Source organism: Nomascus leucogenys, chromosome 3, assembly GCF_006542625.1.
Source record: "Nomascus leucogenys isolate Asia chromosome 3, Asia_NLE_v1, whole genome shotgun sequence".
Lineage (NCBI taxonomy): Eukaryota > Metazoa > Chordata > Mammalia > Primates > Hylobatidae > Nomascus > Nomascus leucogenys.
The window spans coordinates 16,627,050-16,647,411 of NC_044383.1; the positions used below are offsets into that span (position 1 = coordinate 16,627,050).

A 20,362-nucleotide genomic window follows, 5' to 3' on the forward strand; every position below is an offset into this window, starting at 1 on the left:
CTTGAACCCGGGAGGCAGAGTTTGCAGTGAGTCCAGATCGTGCCATTGCACTCCAGCCTGGCCGAAAGAGTGAGACTCTGTCTCAAAACAAAAAACAAAAAACCACTTCAGTGAATATATTTCAGAGTATTTTTAAAAATAATTTCTAAAAGTGGTTTTACTGAATCAAAAGCCTTTCCTTTTTTTTTTTTTTTTTTTTTTTTGAAGACTTTTGATACTTATTACTAAGTTTGTGTCCCCCAGGGGTCTTTTAAAATATTACCTGAATTTTTCTTTTGAAAATGGGTACAAAAGTGATCCATGTTTAAAAATTAAAGTGTCTGTGTGACTAACAAGCATATAAAAAATGCGTAACATCACTAATCATTAGAGACATGAAAATCAAAACCACAATGAGATACCATCTCATGTCAGTCAGAATGGCTATTACTAAAAAGTCAAAAAATAGCAGATATTGGCAAGGTTTCAGAGAAGGGGGACACTTAACACACTGCTGGTGGGAATGTAAGTTAGTTCAGCCATTATGGAAAGCAGTTTGGCGATTTCTCAAAGAACTTAAAACAGAAATACCATTCAACCCAACAATCCCGTTATTGGATATATGCCCAAAGGAATATAAATCATTCTACCATAAAGACACATGCACACATATATTCATCACAGCACTATATGCAACAGCAAAGTCATGGAGTCAACCTCAGTGCCCATTGGTGGTAGACTGGAGAAAGAAAATGTGGTACATATTACACCATGGAATACTGTGTAGCCATAAAAAGGAATGAGATAATGTCCTTTGTAGCAACATGAATGGAACTGGAGGCCATAATCCTAAGTGAACTAACATGGGAATAGAAAACCAAATGTTCTCACTTCTAAGTGGGACCTAAGCATTGATTACACATGGACACAAAGAAGGGAACAACAGACACTGGGGCTTACTTGACGGTGGAGGGTGGGAGGAGAGAGAGGATCGAAAAAGTATCTATCAGGTACTATTCTTTTTACCTCGGTGATAAAACAACCTGTACACCAAACCCCTGTGACACACAATTTACCTATATAACAAACCTGCATACGTACCCCGAACCCAAAATAAAACTTAAAAAAAAGTGTCTGGTACATAACTCCCCAGTAAATTTATTTTAAATCAGCTCTTTAGCTGATTTATGATTGCGTGTTAATTGTATCTAGCATTTGCATGGTTGTTAAGATGGATTGGAATCTGTTTGCTATGAAGTAGGGTCAAAGGGAAATATTTATCTTTTCCCTTTCTTTTCTTAGACAAAGGAAAAACTGTCACCCATAAAAGTCTTTTTTTTTTTTAAATAACTTATAGGTCAAAGAATTAGAAGAGCAACTAGAAAATGAAACACTCCACAAAGAAATACACAACCTCAAACAGCAACTGGAGCTTCTAGAAGAAGATAAAAAGGAATTGGAATTGAAATATCAGAATTCTGAAGAGAAAGCCAGAAATTTAAAGCACTCTGGTAAAAGCATTGAGTAGGCTACTATGTCTTACCATTAATCTTTGAATTACTCATGCCTAGTACAAAACCTGGCATATAGTTAGTCTAGAACATTTACTGAATGCTGTGGAAAAATACCAAGATTTGTTTTTAAATTCATTTCTAACCATTGCAATTTAGTAGAATAGCTGCTGTATTAAATAATTCACAAATATTTAGACTTCTTTTTTGGACTTAGAGCCCTTATAACATCATATACAGAATTTAGACACAGAGATACCATTAGCATAGGAAGACCAACTTTTCAGCATTTTTCAGAGCTTCAGAGATGAATGTTCATTATGTACTTTATTTTGTTCACTTAGAGTGCATTTTTAGAAAGAATTAAACTTTTTTAAAATACTGTCTTCATCTTTGGTGTTCATACTACCTTCATCTTTGGTGTCTAATTATACACGTGAAATAATACTTTCTATATTGTACCTAACAATGAACTGGGCAACAATATATCTATTAAATGGAAAATCTTTAGAAACACCTGGGGATACTTAAATCAAAAGATTTATTCATTCAGTTCTAGAAGGCTTAATGGGAATGTGCGAGTTAGATTACTATACAGGCATATGTGTAAGTCTCTGTTGGAAGGTCAGTAATTTAAGAAGGCAGGTACATTCCCTTTATAATAGCTTCAATATTCACTTCAGAGATTCTTGGTTAATTTTATACTAGAATTTTGAAACCTATGCAGAACCACGTAGGCCTTTTTTCCTTCTAAAAGCATTCAATGCTTTCTAATCCACAATGAAACTTGATTATAATTTATTTTTTAATTGATCCAAAATTAAGAAGTATTCCATTCTTTTTAGTGAATATCAGAGTAGCCTGTAGCCAAAGCCATCTTTATTATGAATGGAGGAGGCAGACACTGGAAATATATGAGGTTCAAATCTGAATGCCTTTTATTAATAATACTTAGTATCTGCTGTGTGTGTACCCAGCCCTATCCTAGGATACAATAAGAAATACAGAAGAAAAGAAACCATGCTTTTTGTTTTCAGAGAACTCAGATTCCCCTTGGAGGGATAGGTGCTTGCACATGAAATGACCAGAGGATTCTCAGTTTTGGAGAGCATAGTCCACACTGCCTATTTAAGTGTTGAGGGTAAATACAAATGGACAGATCCCTGGGGGTACACTCAGTCAGGGAAAGTGGAATGGCTATGGATGGGGAGAGCTACCTCTGAATGCCAACAGTATGCAGCGCCTTTTACCCATTATCTCATAGGTATTAGCATCTGTGATATCAACTTAAGTTCAGTTCCTTGAAGTCAGGTGTTATGTCTCCTGTAGCACCATTCATAGGCACTTTCACATCATTGGTGCTTAGTAAAATGCCTGCTTCATGAAAGACTTGAAGGAATACGATGCATTTCCAGAAATCTCTTCAAAAGAGCAAAAAGTTTCTGAGTTACAGATTTAGGAAGCTGAATCTGGTTAAAATCAAAGACTCTAGTATTTGCAGTTTTTGAAGGAAATTAAGCAGGGGAGAGAAGTATGCAGCTATTAAAATTCATTACTAAATGTCATCTTTAAAGTTAATTCTTGGTCTGTACACTTTTAAAGTATTAACAATTTCGTAGTGTTTGAGTTATATACTTCGTTGTTAACAAATATTTCTTCAGCCTACTCACTTCTTCCTACCCTTCAGCCATTGTTTTGAATTTTTTTCTTTTCTAAAGCTGTATATACAGCAAAAAGATAACATTTAATATTGATGGATAGGAGTCCTCTCTTGCATTAGCAATAGACTAGATAGTAAAAAGTTTAAAAAGGTCTGCAATTTCATATTGAAATTTCTAATTTTGCCTTAATAAAAAGAACTTACTTTTGAGAAAGGTTATGTTCTTTTTTTCACATGTATAAACAATGTTTAGTTGCTTATTTCAGCTCTCTTCTGAATGCTTGCTCTCTGTGCAGTTGATGAACTCCAGAAACGAGTGAACCAGTCTGAGAATTCAGTACCTCCACCACCTCCTCCACCACCACCACTTCCCCCTCCACCTCCCAATCCTATCCGGTAAGCACATCCAGGAAGACTGCTCTGCATCAAATGTTCTTCCCCATCAGATTGTGCCATGACAGGAGTCGTATTAAAAGCATGAAAGATACTAGCTGATGCTTGTCTTGGAAATTTTTCTAAAGGCCAGTGATATGGTTTGATTGTGTCTCCACCCAAATCTCCTCTTGAATTGTCCTCCCACAATTCCCACGTGTCGTGGGAGGTAATTGAATCATGAGGGTGGGTCTTTTCATGCTGTTCTCATGATAGCGAATCTCATGAGATCTGATGGTTTTATAAAGAGGAGTTCTCCTGCACAAGTTCTCTCTTCCCTGCTGCCATGTAAGATGTGACTTGCTTCTCCTTGCCTTCTGCCATGATTGTGAGGCCTCCCCAGCCATGTGCCACTGTGAGTCAATTAAACCTCTTTCCTTTATAATTACCCAGTCTCGGGTATATCTTTATTAGCAGCATGAGAATGGCCTAATGAGCCAATATATTATTCCCTTCTTGTAGTATATAAATTTCATTCAGTAACATTAAGATTTCCTTTAGTGGTAAGAACAAGGAATTTTGAGCTTTTCCAGAATGTATTTACTTTTTTCTCTTGCTAATTCCAATTTGAAAAGCTCTGGTTTGTTCAATTATTTTAAAAATAAAAATACTAAATGAAAACGTAAACATACTAATTGTTATAAACTAGTAATTAAACTAGAAGTATTAATTACTTTTATCCCTAACCTCATATTTATACCTCTAGTAATGCTAAGAGAGGAACCTTCCATAAGAAAGATAAATTGTGTTTAAATTGTTGTGGCAGGAAGTCACATATACAGACAGGAAATCGTATTTTCTGAAGCCTAAGGTGACATGATGGCATTATGTACATCACTTGAGCACAATACACACTAGGAGATTTAGAGTCAAATTTTGCCTTCTTTGTGGTTCCACATGCCACCATCCAGAATTACATAAGACAACCTCCTTGCCATGGTGACAGCTTACATGCTCATGTCATGATGTTAGCTGCTTTTGTATAGTTTATTCTTTAACAAATGGCATTTAAAAACTTTCGCTAGTTTTTTTTTGTTTTGTTTTGTTTTTTTTGTTTTTTTAACCTTTCATTAACTCATGTGATTTGTTTAATCCTTTCACACAGAGAGGCCATTTATTCATACTTTGCACCTTTGCTGATCCATCTGAATAGAATGTGTAGCTTGTTCCTCCCACACGACTATGAAAATGGGGCTTTGCCTTTTAAAAAGATTCTTATTAGTTTTCCTTACTGAGTAGGGTATGACATAAGCTACTTTAAGCCATTGAAGTAGTTAAGGCAAAATAATTTTTACACGTGATCGATCCCAGAGTCAATTGAAAGAATTTCAGGTATTTTAAAATCTTTCTCTCCCGGGTAGCTAAATCTGTAGGAGATATTCTGGATTTGACATTTAAAATTGGAAATTCATCACTTTGATCTTTCTCTAAGGTCTGGGATTTTGAGCTGATAAGAAAGGTCACTTCTGTCCATGAAGAGGGAGAACGATTAAAAAGTAATTACAGTCTTGCTTTTGGCCTTTAATTTTTATTCTCAGAAATGTTGAGAGCCCCTAGAATTAAAAGTAAAGTATAACCTAAGTAGAATTTTTTTTCCCAAAGAGCACTTTACAGTTACACTGAGAAATGAATGTTCAGGACTATTTGTGTCTCAAGTGTGAACTCTTTTTATAATGCTCTTTAAAGACAATTTTATTGAATAATATGATTTTTATTTTAAGATGAATTTAAATAGTATAGGACATAATTTTTGAAAGAAAAGAGTTTTTTTTTTGTGAGGAGTGCTTTCTTGTCAAAGAGGTATATTTGCATATGTATTGAGTTTGAGTGGATTTTGAATTCACAAATCAAAGTTTTCTAACTTTGTTCCTGATCTATTTGTTTTATCCTGATGTAAATCATGGTTAGAAATGAAAATGGGAAGAAAAAAAAAGACTAGGGCCTGTAGCTTCTTTAAGTGGCTTACTGCTTTTCTCTTCTCTTCCCACTCATTTGACTCCAAGAATAGGTAGAAGAAAGAGGAAGAAGGCAAACCTTGGTCACTTTGTCCCAGTGGTAGTGAAAGTAGGACAGGTTCTATGCAGATATAGTTCATGGGGAGAGGGTTGAGGCTATGGTTTTTTTTAGAGAAACAGAACCAATAGAATGTATATATCTGTAGATACAGATATAGGCAGATATAAATACAGATTTATTATAAGGAATTGGCTCATGTGATTATGGAGGCTGTCAAACCCCAAGATCTGTAGGGTGAGATGGCAACTTGGACACCCAAAAGAGTCAATGGTGTGGTTCCAGGCTGAGTCTAAGGGCCTGAGAACTGGGAGAACCTATGGTGTAGTTTTATTCCAAAGTTTGACAGGCTCAAGACCCAGGAAGTGGCAGTGTTTCAGTTCAAGTTCGAAAGCGAGAAGAAGCCAATAACCCAGTTTGAAGGCAGTCAGGCAGGAGGAATTCCCTGTTAGTTGACAAAGGATCAGCCTTGTTGTTCTAATTAGGCCTTCAAATGATTGGCTGAGGGCCACCCACCTCAGGGAGGACCATCTGCTTTACTTAGTCTACTGATTGAAATGTTAATGTCATCCACAACATCCTCATGGAAACACCAGAATAGTGTTTAACCAAGTATCTCGGGCACCCCGTGGCCCAGTCAAGTTGACACACAAAATAACTATCACAGTGGGCATGATGAACACCTCTTGAAAAACTAACAGGTGAAGGCCTGGTGCAGTGGCTCACGCCTATAATCCCAGCACTTTGGGAGGCCGAGGCAGGTGGATCACGAGGTCAGGAGATTGAGACCATCCTGGCTAACGTGGTGAAACCCCGTCTCTACTAAAAATACAAAAAAAAATTAGCCAGGCGTGGCGGTGAGTGCCTGTAGTCCCAGCTACTTGGGAGGCTGAGGCAGGAGAATGGTGTGAACCTGGGAGGCGGAGCTTGCAGTGAGCCAAGGTCGCGCCACTGCATTCCAGCCTGGGCGACAGAGCGAGACTCCATCTCAAAAAAAAAAAAAAAAAAACAAACAAAAAAAACAGGTGAAAATTCTCCACTGAAATGTTACATCTTGGGATGACACATGCCTGAAATTTTATTCATTCAACTGAAATGACAGTGAAATGGGGCAGTGATGGCCAGAGGTTTGAGTATGGGTCCAAGATGTCTTAACCTAATCTCCTCCGGCCTGTGAGTACTGCCTTCCCTGTAGTCTGAGTCCCATCTTGACTGTTGGTTTTAATATTGCAATGATTTTCCTCTGAGCGCTGTATGTCTACAGCTTATGCTTCAACTCAGAATCCTTTAAGCTAACACTTTCCGTCATCTAGGTGGTTTATGCTAATAAACATATTCTTCTTCCCATGTGTAAATAATTATATAAGTACTCTGAGCAGTACAGATAAATTCCTGCTTCATCATCTTTATGTACAATAATGTACACTTGCAAAATCTCCTCGCAGAACCAGAGGTGAGGTCAGTGCAGAGTGTGGTGCAAGGGTAAGGTGAGGCATCTGATTAGTGAGAACCCTCCTCACACCCAGCCCACCGTGGAGTGGTAACAAGTAGATTCAGCTGACAGAATGGAAAATTGAGCAAGTAAAGTTTGTTTTATTCTTTATAACTTCTAGAATAAAATGTGCTTATTTCAAAGTTCTATGTAAATTAGAATTTTCTAACTTTTGTGAAAATAATTTAATTTCATTTGGCCATTGCAAGCCCAAAGAAGAGAAATTAGACGAAGTCAGAAGCTCCATGATTGGTTCCCAAGCTAGATAGAGCAGGATGTGTTTTTTTCTTTTTACTGTGCTTTATGGGAGATTATCCAGTGAGTTTGGGAATTTTAAGAAAAGGCAGTTAGGAAGGGGATTAATAATATAAGCAAATGTAGAAGTGAAAAGTAAAAAAAAGCTAGAAATTAGAATGATTAAGAAACTGGAGACTGGGCACAGTGGCTCAGGCCTGTAATCCCAACCTTTTGGGAGGCCAAGGCAGAAAGATTGCTTGAGGCCAGGAGTTCAGGACCAGCCTGGGCAACATGGTAAGACCACTCCAAAAAATTAAAAAACATTAACCAGGAGTGGTGGTGTACCTGTAGTCCCAGCTACTCCAAAGGCTGAGGCAGTAAGATCAGTTGAATGCAGGAGATCGGAGCTGCAATGAGTGGTGATTGTGCCCTTGCACTCCAGTGTGGGCAACAGAGTGAGACCCTGTCTCAGAAAAAAAAAAAAAAAAAAGGAAAGAAAGGAAGCATTGGGTGGTGATATCTTCTGAACAACTGTTACTCTGTATATCCATTCGCCCCTTTTCCTAAGGGCAACATTATGCCTTTTTTATCCTCCAAGTATGTGTTTTCTGTTGCTGGCTTCCTCAGGACTGTTTTGCAAATACAGTTCACCACACTGAGGACATTTATGATGCAATTGAAATAATTCAAAAATTCTTGATTCATTCATGTTTTGATGAACATTTTATGGAGGAAATGATAATGTATGCAGATATGTACACAAGCCTATGTACAGTTTTAAAATAATGTTAAAGTGAGCATCTATGTAATCACCCTCCAAATCAAGAAATCCAGCAATAGAAAACACATACTTGGAGGATAAAAAAGGCATAGTGTTGCCCTTAGGAAAAGGGGCAAATGGATATACAGAGTAACACTTGTTCAGAAGATATCACCACCCAATGCTTCCTTTCTTTCCTTTTTTTTTTTTTTTTTTCTGAGACAGGGTCTCACTCTGTTGCCCACACTGGAGTGCAAGGGCACAATCACCAATACTGGTACCCTAATTCTTTCCTTTGTTCCTTTTTCCAAAGGTAACCACCTTCTTCCTAATTGCTATCTTTTATGGTGATCATTTCCTTGCATTATTGAAGAACATTTTTCTTGCCTAATATGTATCCCTAAACTACTGTAAATATCTGTATGGCCTGGTTTTGAACTTTATATAATTGGAATTTTCATGTATCATTGTGGTCTTGCTCTTTTTACTCTACATTATTATAATTATTATTATTTTTTATTTTTTATTTTTTGAGATGGAGTTTTGCACTGGTTGCCCAGGCTGGCGTGCAGTGGCGTGATCTTGGCTCACTGCAACTTCCGCCTCCCAGGTTCAAGCGATTCTCCTGCCTCAGCTTCCCAAGTAGCTGGGATTACAGACGCCCGCCACCACACCAAGCTAATTTTTTCATATTTTTAGTAGAGACAGGGTTTCACCATGTTGGCCAGGCTGGTCTCAAACTCCTGACCTCAGGTGATCTGTCCACCTTGGCCTCCCAAAGTGCTGGGATTACAGGTGTGAGCCACTGCACCCGGCCTACTCTACATTATTTTGTAAGATTCATCCATGTTGTGTAGCTTAAGTCTATTCATATTCACTGATATATAATTCACTTTATGAAGGTCTCAGAATGTACTTATCCATCGTGGTGCTGATGGACATTTGAGTTATTACCAGTACTGGGGAATTACGGAAATTCTTCATGAACATTCTGATTCATGTATCCTGGTGCACAAGTGCTTGCCTTTCTGTAGGATATGTGGCAGTGGAATCACTGGCTCATAGGACACATATATTTTTGGCTCTACTAGATAATTACAAAGAGTTTTCCAGAGTGGAATGTACTATTAATTTATATATCCTCTCTGGTTTGAGAACTTGTGTTACTCCACAAACCCACTAACACTTGATATTATCAGATTTTTTTTGTCTATTTGATGAATGTATAGTGATATCCCATTGTGGGTTTGTGTCTGCCTAATAGCTAATGAAGTCAAGTACCTCTTTTGTATATGTATTGGAAATTTGGACGTCTTTTTTGGAGTTGCAAGGTTCTCTTCCGTTTTGTATTGAATTATGCGCTTTTTCTCATTGATCTGTAGAATTTCTTTATATATCATTGTCTTTTTATTCTGCATAATATCAAAGGTTATAAAATTTTAGTATAGTCAAATTTATCATAATTTGATTTTACATAGGTTTGTTTTTAAATGGACCAGAGAGAGAGTGGTGTAAATATGTTTTATCCATAAGTATTCAGTTTACATCATGCGGATTCAGATGTTTTTATACCCATAGTTCACAAATAGATATTTACTGATAACATACACTTTTTACTCTGAAACATTGCCTAATTCTTTCATTCTTCCCTCCCCCTCTAACCTAGTACATAGATAGCTTTCTGAATTTTATATGTATGAGTATTGAAATTTTTTGTCTCTTTTCCTTTGTAAGTGTGTATGCATTTTATTATTAGTTATGGTAGTGTACTCTCTCCAATAATCAGTTTGGTTTTATACAGAAGAGGATGAGACGTGTTTCTCTTCTGTAAAATGATGAAAAGTTTAATATTATTAAAAATGCAAAGTAGACTACTTAGATTCTAGTTATATATTCATGCACCTATCAAAGAGTGAGATTTTTACTGATTATTTAGGATCTAGGCATCCAGTAATCTCCTGTTGATCTTTTTCTTTTTCCCAAAGATCCCTCATGTCCATGATCCGGAAACGATCCCACCCCAGTGGCAGTGGTGCTAAGAAAGAAAAGGCAACTCAACCAGAAACAAGTAAGCATCACTTCTATTGGTGTAAGTGGTTGATGGTGTACAATTTTGGGGCAATTCACATATTTGTTAAGTTCTTTGACTATAAACATGTTGTTGGGAGAGTAGTATGAAGCACTGAACAACTGTAAGGATGAACCAGTAACCGTCATTGCCTTCCTGTAGTTTATTATCTAGAGGAGATAAACACGCACACCTCACTGTAATAAGAGACATACTGGCAAATATATTTTCATTAAAGGTCAGGGTACCTTGGAGTGTACAGGAAAGAGAGGGAGTAATTCCAAATGAGGGATTTGGGGCAAGACTTCTTAGAGTTGGTAGCAAGTGACCTGGGACTTTATCAAGCACTTAGTAGGTGCTACTCCACTGTTGTGTGCTGGAGGTACACGATATAGAAGTTACATTCTAGTGTAACTAGGCAGGAAGTAAACAAGTAAATATGTAATTATTTAAATACAATTAAGGAGGAGTACACAGTGCTAAGAGATTGTGGAAGTGGACTGCTGGTGTCTGAAAATGATGTTCAAGCTGAGTAGTTGTGCCTTTAGAACATTGGGTGGGTTGGGTGGTGGTGTTTAGGGTAAAATCATTTCAAATAGAGGAGCAGCGGATTCAAAGGTCCAAAGTGTCCAGGAAGGAACTTGGCATATTAGGAAATTGAAAGAAAGTTGGTATGGCTGGAACATGGTGTCCAAGAGAGGAGGTCTAATAGGTAGGCAGGAGCCAGATTCTGGAGGTCAACGTCAAGGTTCTGGAATTTCTCCTAAGAGCAGTAGAAGTTTTAAGCAGAGGTATAACATGATGAGAATTGTCCTTAAAAAAAAAATCACACTGGCTGCAGTGAGAGAACAGACTGTAAATGGATGAGGGTGGATGAGGGAAGACTATTGCAGTCATTCAGATGAATGTTGATGGTAGCTTAGATGAGGGTAGTCGCAGCAGGGGTAGAGAGACATGCATGAATTCAGGAACTATTTAGGGAGGTAAAATTCACAGGACTCTGGTTCATTGGAGATCGAGATATACAGGACAATAATGAGATGGGACTGGAGGGAGAAGGGCCCTCCCATTGAGCAGAGCCAGCAAATGCCTAGATGCACTGGAGTTGGTTTGGTGTGCAGCCACAGTGACAGCAAAGGCTTAAAACAAGGGGGCCAGATCTTGGTCCTCTGTGCCTGCCATTCTAATTCCATAGCCTCCGTGCAGTTCCTGGGCAGATAGCTGGTGTGTTCCAGACTCTTCATCCTCCTCTTTATCCTATTTTATTAGTATAAACAACATGATAATGAGTAGCTCATTACCATGCATTGTGACAGCATTTTGCTTTAAATTCTGTTACTTTAAGGACTTAATGTCCCACTCCCTACCTCTACTCTGGCTGTGGTGTTTGAGTTATTTCCACCTCTCTCCCCCTGAGCAAACTGCAAGCTCTTTGAGGGTTTACTCTTCTCGGCAGCATCCCACTGCTTTCATGCATATTGAATGAATTGAAGTTTGGACTTAGTTTTTTTCTCTCTTAGCAGGAATCTTGCAGCACCATTACAAATGAAAGCTGATTTTATCTCTAAGAATTGGCTTTCTGTGCCTGCCTTCTGCAATCCTTTGGAATCTATTCGTCTGTACATTAATGGGGCTGAAAGGCAAATTCTGCATTGTGCAAGCCATTGCAGGATTCTGAAGCAATTCCGCCTTTGGTGATTTGCTGGGCGGCCCTACTCTTTCATTACTGGTTATTAGCGTTTCCTGATGCTGTAATTTAAATTTTGTTTCAATTTTTTCGGGGGAGACAATTGGTATATCTTAGAGGGTTGGGGAGAAATTGTAATGAAATGAATTTTCCTTCCAAGTAAATCACATCATCAACTTGTCAACTTTGAAAGCACCTTAAATTAAAAAGAAAAATTATTCTAAAATTTCTTAACCCCCAATTTTAGGAACTATACAGTTTTTCTTACAAAAATGATGTTTATTTATAATTCATGAAATGTGACAGTATTTTCTCCCACATCTTTGGGCTACCAGATTGCTATTTTGGGATTCTAAGTAGAGTTACCAATATAGAAGTTGCTCTTGAGATTTTAGAATGGAGCAACCCTAAAAATCACATAGCCTTGAATAATGCATACTCTACTCACACGTGGCTGAAGCACTACCCTCCTTCTATCTGGCAAGGCAGTTATTTATAGTGTCTTGTTAATAGGTCACACTGAAAAAATAGTTGTTGAGTGAATAAATCAATAATTAAATGCATGATGAATTAATGTAAAGCATCAAACATTGGGATTCTCTGTGACACTTCGGGGTTTGCATTTATAACATAGTGACTGGTCTCACATTCACTGTGTTTTCTTTCTTAGGTTAGCATCTTATGATGGTTTTTAACTTACATTTGGTAAGGTTTTCAGAGTTTATTAGTGGGGAAACTTTTACTCCTTACTTATGGCTCTAAAAACTTCATTGTAAAGAAAGACTATAATATTTTATAGATAGTTTTAATAATTGAATGTAAGAGATCATTACACTCTGAAGATAATAACTCTGATTTTGACAAGAATGTATTTATTAGGCCAGTTCTGGATTTCAGAAGTATGCCTACTGTTTATCATACAGTTAGGTCATTAATTTGTTGATCTTTTCTTACTTCGCTGTGCCTTGATTTGCTAATCTGTAGAATGGGGATAATAGTATTTCCTATTTCACAGGATTGTTGTGAGAATTAGTGAGTCTCACAACATGAAAAGTGTTTAGGGTAGTATCCAGCACAGAAAATACTCAAAATGTTAGCATAGAAAAACATGGAAAAGGTACTAGCCATCCTTTGGGAGGAGCAAAGGGAATCCTCATCCCACAGGTTCTTGTGATTATTGTAGCTAAGGAAATTTCTTTAACTTTATGACCCGATGTCAGACTTGAACTTAATTCAACTATAATGTATTCTTTAGAAATTTGGTATATTATGGTGGCATAAGATTTTTTTTTTTAATTACCTTTAAAAGAAAGTTAGTGAAAGAAATAGTAATCCTGTGGAATTTGGAAATTCATTTTCATTTCTTTGAGGTAATAGCAGAAGGTTTTATTTAGTAATAAGTTAATGGTTTTGTCTGTGGGTCTTTTTTTTATAAGGAACTAACTTATTTTTCAAGTGGGTCTTAAAATTTAAGCCCCAATTAATTACATGTAGCTTTCTGATCCGAGACTGACCTTGAAGCACTAACTCAAAGAGCATTTGATTTTATTTTCCTGTGGCAGTTCAATAACATTAGACCTGTTGTCTTCATTTGTCCCTTTTCTTTAATCTCCAGTATCCTGCATATTTCTATTGTCCCCTTGATTACATGCTTTTGTGAGACAATTACCAACTGTGTGATTGCAGAAAGAATTACAAAACATACCATGAGCTCTCTGTAGGTGATTCTTGCAGATTTATTAGAACTGCTTAATAGTTTAGAAGTTCGTATAGATTGCTTTTTGCTAGTTCAAAAACAGGGTCGGCAAGAGAGAAAGCTTGTGTAGCTAACCTCGCGTTGCTCTTGTATTGCGCCTGAGTAGGGAATCTGATAAGAATGATTTCTTTTCCTTAAAACCAATTAAGCCTTTACATTTGAAAAAGACTGAGAAATTAAAGCCTGGTTTATAATCTGTACACAATACAGATAGTGGCACGTCTCTGAATTATCACTATGATTCTGGCAAGCAAATATAAGAAACTACTTTAAATTCCTGCTATGTTAGATGCTGTAGCAGATTTGAATGGTGTTGACCATAATTCTCCATCTGTCTGCCTTAATTAGTTTTTGTATGGTGCATTTAATTGGGTTTCAGTCATTCCTTACAGAGTGCTAATCTGTTTGTAGGCGGTGTTCCTATTACCATGCAGCTCTTCCTAGTCTCAAAATGGCAGACTTTCTGAAAAATCAAATGTTTTAAAAATGTATTTTCTATGGTGAAACCCCATCTCTACTAAAAATACAAAAATTAGCTGGGCGTAGTGGCGTGCGCTTGTAATCCTAGCTACTCCAGAGGCTGAGGCAGGAGAATTGCTTGAACCCGGGAGGTGGAGGTTGCAGTGAGCCGAGATCATGCCATTGCACTCCAGCTCTGGGCGACGGAGCAAGACTCCATCTCAAAAAAAAAAAAAAAGTATTTTCTAAATTCTCAGGAATAAATCCCATACCCATACCAGATGCTTGAATGGCAGATCTGGGTTTTATCTCCCTGGGTTTTGAGTAGGGTCGGCAAAAGCACTGTGTAGTTCACAGCAGATACTCAGATAATTGAGTGAGTGAGTGAATAAAGGAATGAATGATTGAATGAATGAATGAACTTCTACCCATCATAATTGACTTATCTGTTCCTTTGTTGATGTTTATGAACCGTCAGAAGAAGCTGCCTAAGAAAATGCTGCTTAAGGGCACATGGTTGATCAACCCACAGTTTAGTCATCTTTCATTTACTGGTAGATGAGTTCTAACTTTGGTGACCATGTTTCCCATGTTGCTTGGCAAAAGATACTTGTTTTGACTTCTGGATCTGAAAACTGTTGTTTACATGTTGAGAGGTTTTAATTCTCAGCAAGGCTTCTGAGGTTGACAATTATCTTTGAAGTTAGGATAGTATCAGAAAACCTAGGTTATACAGTGAATATAGCAGTGATCCCTCGTTGCGGACTTGTATAGATGAGGGTAATGGAAACTTCTGGTCTCTCTTAGTTGCTCCCCTAGGCACTTACACAAGAGGAATGGCTACCCAGGGTTGGAATGGAGTCTGGCCTTGTAGCAGAAAAAGAAGCCATAATTTAGGCCTCCTTATTGCAAAGCCTGATACTAGAGCTAATTAGCATGGGGATGCAGTAGTGATTATCTGCATTTAGAAGCCAGACTTTTGGGGTTTAGTCATTTCTACTCAAATGGTAAAAATATTAGTAGCCATTTAAAGCAGAAACTTCAGAAGCCAGTAGTCAGTAGAGACTTGTTGAGTGCCCACCATATTGCCAGGCAGTGTAGAGTCTATTAAAGATGGTAATTGGAAGGTCCTTATGAGATAAACTCAAATATGTTGGCTGCAATGAGCTAGATGGAAGTAAATACGAGACCTAGAACTGCATTAATGGTGATAAATGTTCTGAAATGGTTCTGTGATTTTGGTCAAGCTGTTCTACAAGGAAGACATTTCACTTTTCTGATCAACAAGTTTAAGTTTGCCTCAGTTACATTCATCCAATTGATACACATCTCCACCTCTTATTTATTTATTTATTTATTTTGCAGCAAAATAGTGGCAACGTTAAACAATAGATAGTTGAATTTTAAAATCAAATGTAATTACCTAATTGCAATTATTGCTACATGTATATTTTCTTTTAACACTGACAATTTAGAAAGACTTGAGAAAGGTGTGCTTAAATGTTTCCTTTCCATGTGATTTGTTAACAAAAGATGGCAATTTAAAAATAGATTTTATTTATTTGCTGTTTGTCTTTTGACTATAGACTTATTCCAGCAAGAAAAAAACATCTATTTCATCTTTTTTCCCCCTAATGGATTTCTGGTAGTTGTTTCTTTTTTAGGCTGATTTCTTTGACATAGGATGTACAGTAAGTTGTAAAAACATATTTGAGACAAAGATTATTTGGGATTAGGCACAAAGTTGGGATTTTAAAGACCTGGAGAAATGTTGACAAATGAACAAAGTCTACTTTGTTGACGAGGCAAGACAATACTGACTTGGATCCAGGCTACAAATTTTTATAACTCTTATTTTTCTGATCAGATTTTTTCTCTAAAATTTTTTTCTTTAAGTGTTGCTACCTGATAGCTGTTAACCTTAGTAAATTTTTAGTGTTCTGCAACTGTGAATGAAAAATGACTGTGATTAATTGCATAGTGTAATTTTTCCAAGTCACCAAAAATAGGAAGTAGCTGTTTTCTTGTAACATAAGAGGATTTCTGTATGTGTTCTTTGAACAGCTGAAGAAGTCACAGATCTGAAGAGGCAAGCAGTTGAAGAGATGATGGATAGAATTAAAAAGGGAGTTCATCTTAGACCCGTTAATCAGACAGCCAGACCGAAGACAAAGGTATGGAGTGACTAAATGCTTTTTTCCCTGTTTGATATTTCCTTTTTTAAATGTATAAATTTGAAATTTGATGAAAGCTGCATCAGGACCCACTGTCAGATCTTAGGATAAAGCTAATGTGTCACAAAAGCTTTTACTTCCACATAAGCATGTTTCAGGAGGACCCATGGTGTACCTAAATCAGTATAAAAAGGAAGCCATGTTATTTTGGGGATGCTGTCGTCTCATTACGAGAGACAGTAATATGAACTGTTACACCAAACAAATAACAATTATCACGTCCTTTCTTTTCTTTGATTCCTGATTCTTTTGTGTGATTCTACTGATTATCTACTATGTGCCAGATACTGTTTTAAGCACGGGGGATAAAGTAGTGAACAAAATAGGCAAAAACCCTCGCCTTTCTGAGGCTTCTATTATAGTGGATGGAATCACATAATAGTAACAGCAGAACAAAACTAGGACAACTTTGGGGAAAACAGTGAGACTTATATGATTGTTTTTCATTAATTTCACAAAATGTTTTCCAAGTCACTTCAAGGAGAAAAACTCTCTCCTAAACTAGACCACAGTGAGCCCTCCAGGGTCTGTGAAGTCGCCTAGAGTCCCTTTCATATCTCTCCCCTGCCTTTGTTTGTATATCTGCTACATTTAAATAAGCCCAATAATAGTTTTAAACATTGTTCTTGAAAAATATTCTTTCTCCTCTCTAATTAGGTATGAACTGACCGGTTCTTCCTCTTCCTCCACTTCCTATTTTTCCTTCGCCTTCTTCACTAACCTTTATGGTTTGGTTCTTTCTCCCTCTCAAGGCTGCCCTACCTTAACCGTGTGAACGTCCCCCAGTGTTATGACTGTTCAGTACACATTCTGAGGGATTTCTTTTTCAATTTTTTTTTTTTTTTTTTTAGATGGAGTCTTACTCTGTCGCCAGGCTAGAGTGCAGTGGCGCAATCTCGGCTCACTGCAACCTCTGCCTCCCGTGTTCAAGCGATTCTCCTGCCTCAGCCTTCCAAGTAGCTAGAACTACAGGCGCATGCCACCATGCCCAGCTAATTTTTGTATATTTAGTAAAGACAGGGTTTCACCGTGTTGCCCAGGATGGTCTTGATCTCTAGACTTCGTGATCTGTCCGCCTTGGCCTCCCAAAGTGTTGGGATTACAGGCATGAGCCACCATGCCCGCCTCTGAGGGGTTTTCTAAGTTGCCACTTTGTCACAGCCAGGCAAGATAGCCAAGCAAGGCGAGAGTGGCTATAATGTGGGCTGTACATGGGAAAGGATTGGAAAGAGGGAAAGAATACTCAACTCCAAGAGTAAACTTACATCTAAGGAAACAGAAGCTTCAGCCAACCACGTAAAATAGTTCATTCAGTCTTGTGCTAATGATCTGAAAGCAGTTTTCTAAGTAAAAGATGAAATGTAAAACCGGAGGAGAAGCTGAGTGTGTAGAATGATCTGGCACAGCTGGCCCAGTGCGGGTGTCTGGCAAGAGAGTGAAGAGCAGAGCTCTTGGAGTTGGGCCCTGGCACTGTCACCCAGCTTCCCCACACTTCTTCTCTTCAAGATGGGGATAGCACCTGCCTTATCTGACACATGGGGTTGTTGTCAAGATCAAATGGAATAAAGTGTGAAAATACTTTAAAATGCAAGGTCTGAGTGCCACCTTTGAAAAAGAATCCATTTTTATGACTTTCACATCACCACTAATTATGGAAAGAATAAGCAAAACCAAACTATTACTAGAGAAAAATACAATGCCATAAAGAAACAAAATTAGTTTTAGAAAGAAAAAAGTTGAAAACTTCTTAAATCGTAAGCAATCAATGTTCCATACGTACTTTCATTTTCAGAATATCACTTTGTGCTTTTTCTTTCTTCCCATGACTCTTCCTGCAGTTACACATTATTTAATGTCAATTCAAAATCTGGGAAGCAACTGAACAAGGATCAGTGGACTTCTGGGTTTTTTGCTGGTAATCTTAAACTGTGTAGATATAGTGCTGAATGACCTGGTCAATAACCTTTAAAACAAATGGTCACTGCATGCTTGAGGACAGACGTCTTCCCCTAGTACCATCAGGGCTTTCCTGAAATGTCACAAATGGTGACATTTTGTGGTCTAGGGTTCGAAAGGCTTGTGCAGTCAGAGGGCAGCCTGAGTGGCATGGCAGCACTTTTGGATATGCTTAAAGGCAGGGCATTTGTTTGAACGTCACAGCTTATCACCTGAAGGATTGACCTGCAGAAGTCAAGCCTGCCTTGAGAATATTAATTTAACCGCTTATTTTCTAAATTCCTTGGTGGTGGTGGTGGTGCTAGTGTGGTCGAAATTAGTGTCCTAGTGCTTATTGACTGGCACTAAGGGCATGTGTATTTCACAGAAAATCTGCGCTATGAGAGCTGAATGCCTTAGTCAGCTTTGTACACGAGCAGCAAACCTCTCTCTCTCTTACTTCTTCTCTGTTTTTAAAATTTGAAGTAGGATCTTATTTTTAAATTCTGTTTTTGAGAGGAAACGATTATAGGTTGCTGTTGATTAACTCTCATTTTTTGATGAGAGAGAATATAACCTTACCTCTTTTCCAGGAATAAGAGGCTCAAGGGGTTCCTTTCACTATGTCTTGCAAGTTTCCCCCTTCATCTCTATCCTTCGTGAAAGGAAGTGGTACGAGGGAGATCAGAAGTCTTTCCTGAACTTACTTTTCATGAGGTCCTCATGCTAAATTTTCCCTCCATTAAATTAGTTGAGTGATCTGCAGAGATCGTTAGGTATTGTGGGGCAGGCAAATCATACCCAGAATTTTACTTCAAATTATTTTGTCCATGGTATGGCCAGAAGAGAGCTGAGCTTGTAATCAAGGCGCCTAACTCAAATACTACCTTGCTGAAGCCTGACTTTCCTTCCAAGATGAGTGATTGGACTACACCTCCTCTGAGGTCTTTGACTGCTCTGGCAGCCAGCCATGCTAACTTTCTCCTGTAGCCAGGTTCTTTGCTGGTCCCTGCTCTCTCGACTCTGTCCTCTTGTGAAATTCTTACATGCCAGGCCCCTGTAAGCTGACCTCCTCCCATAGCTGGTGGAGCTGAGAGAGGTTTTCTGCCCTGTGGCTTGCTTCTGCTCTGCACTGCCTTCTTTCTAGTCTCTGCTTGCTGGCAGAATCCAGCAATGCAGGTAGAGGACAGTTTATTGTAAGAAGCTCTGAATAATTTGGAATCAGATCTTTGAAATCTGATGTCTACCAAATCTTCTCTGTCTATGATAATAACCAAGAGGTAACAATATGGCATTTAGAAGAGGGTAGCTTGTCTCCTTTTGCTTTGAATATAACTTCTTATTTTTTGTTTAACTGCTACTTGAAAGCACTAACATGGCTAGTATTTTTTCCTAACCTTAAGACATAGTCCTAATTTAAAAATATATATAGTCTTACATATTACCAATATAAGGCTACTAATACTTTGCCATGTAAAAATCATTGTTTAGTATTTTAAAACTGAATTACTCAGTAGTTTTTCTTTCTTTTTAAAATTATAGCCAGAATCTTTGAAAGGCTGCGAAAGTGCAGTGGATGAACTAAAAGGAATACTGGTAAGAATAGATTTCGGTTTATTGTTTAGCTAATGGGGAAATGAAAGGAGAGTATTTTAAAATCTGTTTTTTGTGAACTGTTTGTGGTGTGTTTTATTCCCATTTACAATTAGCCTCATCTTTGGCCAGTTTATTTGATTGTGCTTACAGACTGCTCCATCACATATGTTAATAATTTTTCAAATAACACTGTGCTGATTTTGTTCTAAAAGAGTGGTTACACTTTCACCAAAGTCATTGTTTCCTATTCTTGCCCTCCAATCGTGGCATCACAGCTTGAAGATGAAGTGTCTGGCCATATGTAAGGATCCGTACATGTTGATGAGAAACAGAAATATAATAGATGAATAATGCTTTACTTTGAAGCCTAAAAGGAGAATCCTAAATGTGAAGCTAAGCTCCTCCCCAAATAGCTTCGTATTAGGGTCACAGTCTGCCTTTCCTCACAGTCGAAACAATTATTTGATGATAAATTGAGGAATAAAATAAGAGGCCCTTTTTTTATGTTACTAATTTTGTTTTCTGACAGTTGGAGAGCATGCT

The 20,362-nt window shown here is 37.7% G+C and overlaps 1 protein-coding gene across 6 annotated transcripts in view; it reads left to right on the forward strand.

The window, feature by feature from the left end:
* Positions 1–20,362, forward strand: part of SHTN1 (shootin 1) — a 122,497-nt gene that overhangs the window by 73,973 nt on the left and 28,162 nt on the right. For all 6 annotated transcript variants that reach the window (XR_004028664.1, XM_003254996.4, XM_030806519.1 and 3 more), the window contains exons 10-14: positions 1,337–1,490; positions 3,447–3,546; positions 10,070–10,152; positions 16,119–16,228; positions 19,766–19,819. Coding sequence is in view for 5 of the 6 variants with exons in the window: in XM_003254996.4 (XP_003255044.2) it covers positions 1,337–1,490; positions 3,447–3,546; positions 10,070–10,152; positions 16,119–16,228; positions 19,766–19,819 (501 nt within the window). In the remaining variant the exon portion in view is untranslated. The remainder of the gene's footprint in view (positions 1–1,336; positions 1,491–3,446; positions 3,547–10,069; positions 10,153–16,118; positions 16,229–19,765; positions 19,820–20,362) is intronic.